Below are 955 nucleotides of genomic sequence, written 5' to 3'. Positions count from 1 at the left end.
AATTCTAAGAGCTCCAGAGTGGTCATCAATAAAGGAGATGCTGTTCCTGTAACCTCCTCGTGCTGGTGGGTTTACAGGACCAACTACATCACAGTGGACTAAATCTAATGGCTGTTGGGCCTTTTTGTCAGCCTCTCTAGTCCTATATTGTGTCATCTTACCAAATGTAAATGTGGTGCAGTTGAACTTATCTTTCCTAGTTATATGCATTCTGTCAACAGTTGCTTCAAGTTTTAGCACATCAGCCACATTGCAATGCCCTAGGATTTTATGCCACTCCTTTAGGGTGTGCTTGGCTTCCCCTACATGGACTTTTTTAATTCATCCACCTGAGAACTAGTGTGTGGCTTACCTATGCGTAGATGGAACAACTTGTTTTTCTCCACAATGTCGAATATCCTGCCATCCTTGGTAGTTAGAGAACTGCCTTCAGGTGAGAAAGTAACAGTTTGTCCACTCTTGATAGCTTTCCACACTGACATGATATCTTGTTTGAATCCTGGTATGTATAATGCATCTTTTAGTAGAATACTTCGTGAGTTGCCGTCTCGATCCTGAAGGAAGTCTTTCACATCACCAACTCCTTGCACTGTTCCTTATTGTCTTTGGCCGTCTGCCAGTTCTATGTAAGGGTTTTGTGGATCAAATGACTTGAAATCTCACAAACTTTGGTTTAGTTTTCTCAATATGTGAAGTGCAGCCACTGTCAGTCATTAAGATGCCTTCTTCTTCTAAGCTAACTACATTTTGTTTTCCACAAGTATGAAACCTTGATGTGTGTTACATTGAAAGAATACTCTTGATTTTGTTCTTCACTTGTATCACTCTACATTCACTGTTACTGTGAGTTCTAGATTTATGAAAGTCACACCACTTTCTAGTATTTTGAGGATTGTTCACTATCTGGAACTTACCTCCTTTGCTGCATTTTGATGCAAAATGGCCTGGTTCACCA

At 40.3% G+C, this 955-nt stretch overlaps 1 protein-coding gene across 1 annotated transcript in view; it reads right to left on the bottom strand.

The window, feature by feature from the left end:
* Positions 1-568: 568 nt before the first annotated feature.
* The window catches only part of LOC122242951 (uncharacterized), a 52,350-nt gene continuing 51,963 nt past the window's right edge, over positions 569-955 (bottom strand). Inside the window, exon 8 of the mRNA XM_086554784.1 lies at positions 569-622. Within this exon, the coding sequence (XP_086410910.1) occupies positions 569-622 (54 nt within the window). The remainder of the gene's footprint in view (positions 623-955) is intronic.

Source organism: Penaeus japonicus, unplaced genomic scaffold, assembly GCF_977035675.1.
Source record: "Penaeus japonicus unplaced genomic scaffold, GWHDUDI00000001_assembly GWHDUDI00000030, whole genome shotgun sequence".
Taxonomy (NCBI): Eukaryota; Metazoa; Arthropoda; class Malacostraca; order Decapoda; family Penaeidae; genus Penaeus; species Penaeus japonicus.
This window is presented reverse-complemented; position numbering and strand designations above follow the sequence as displayed.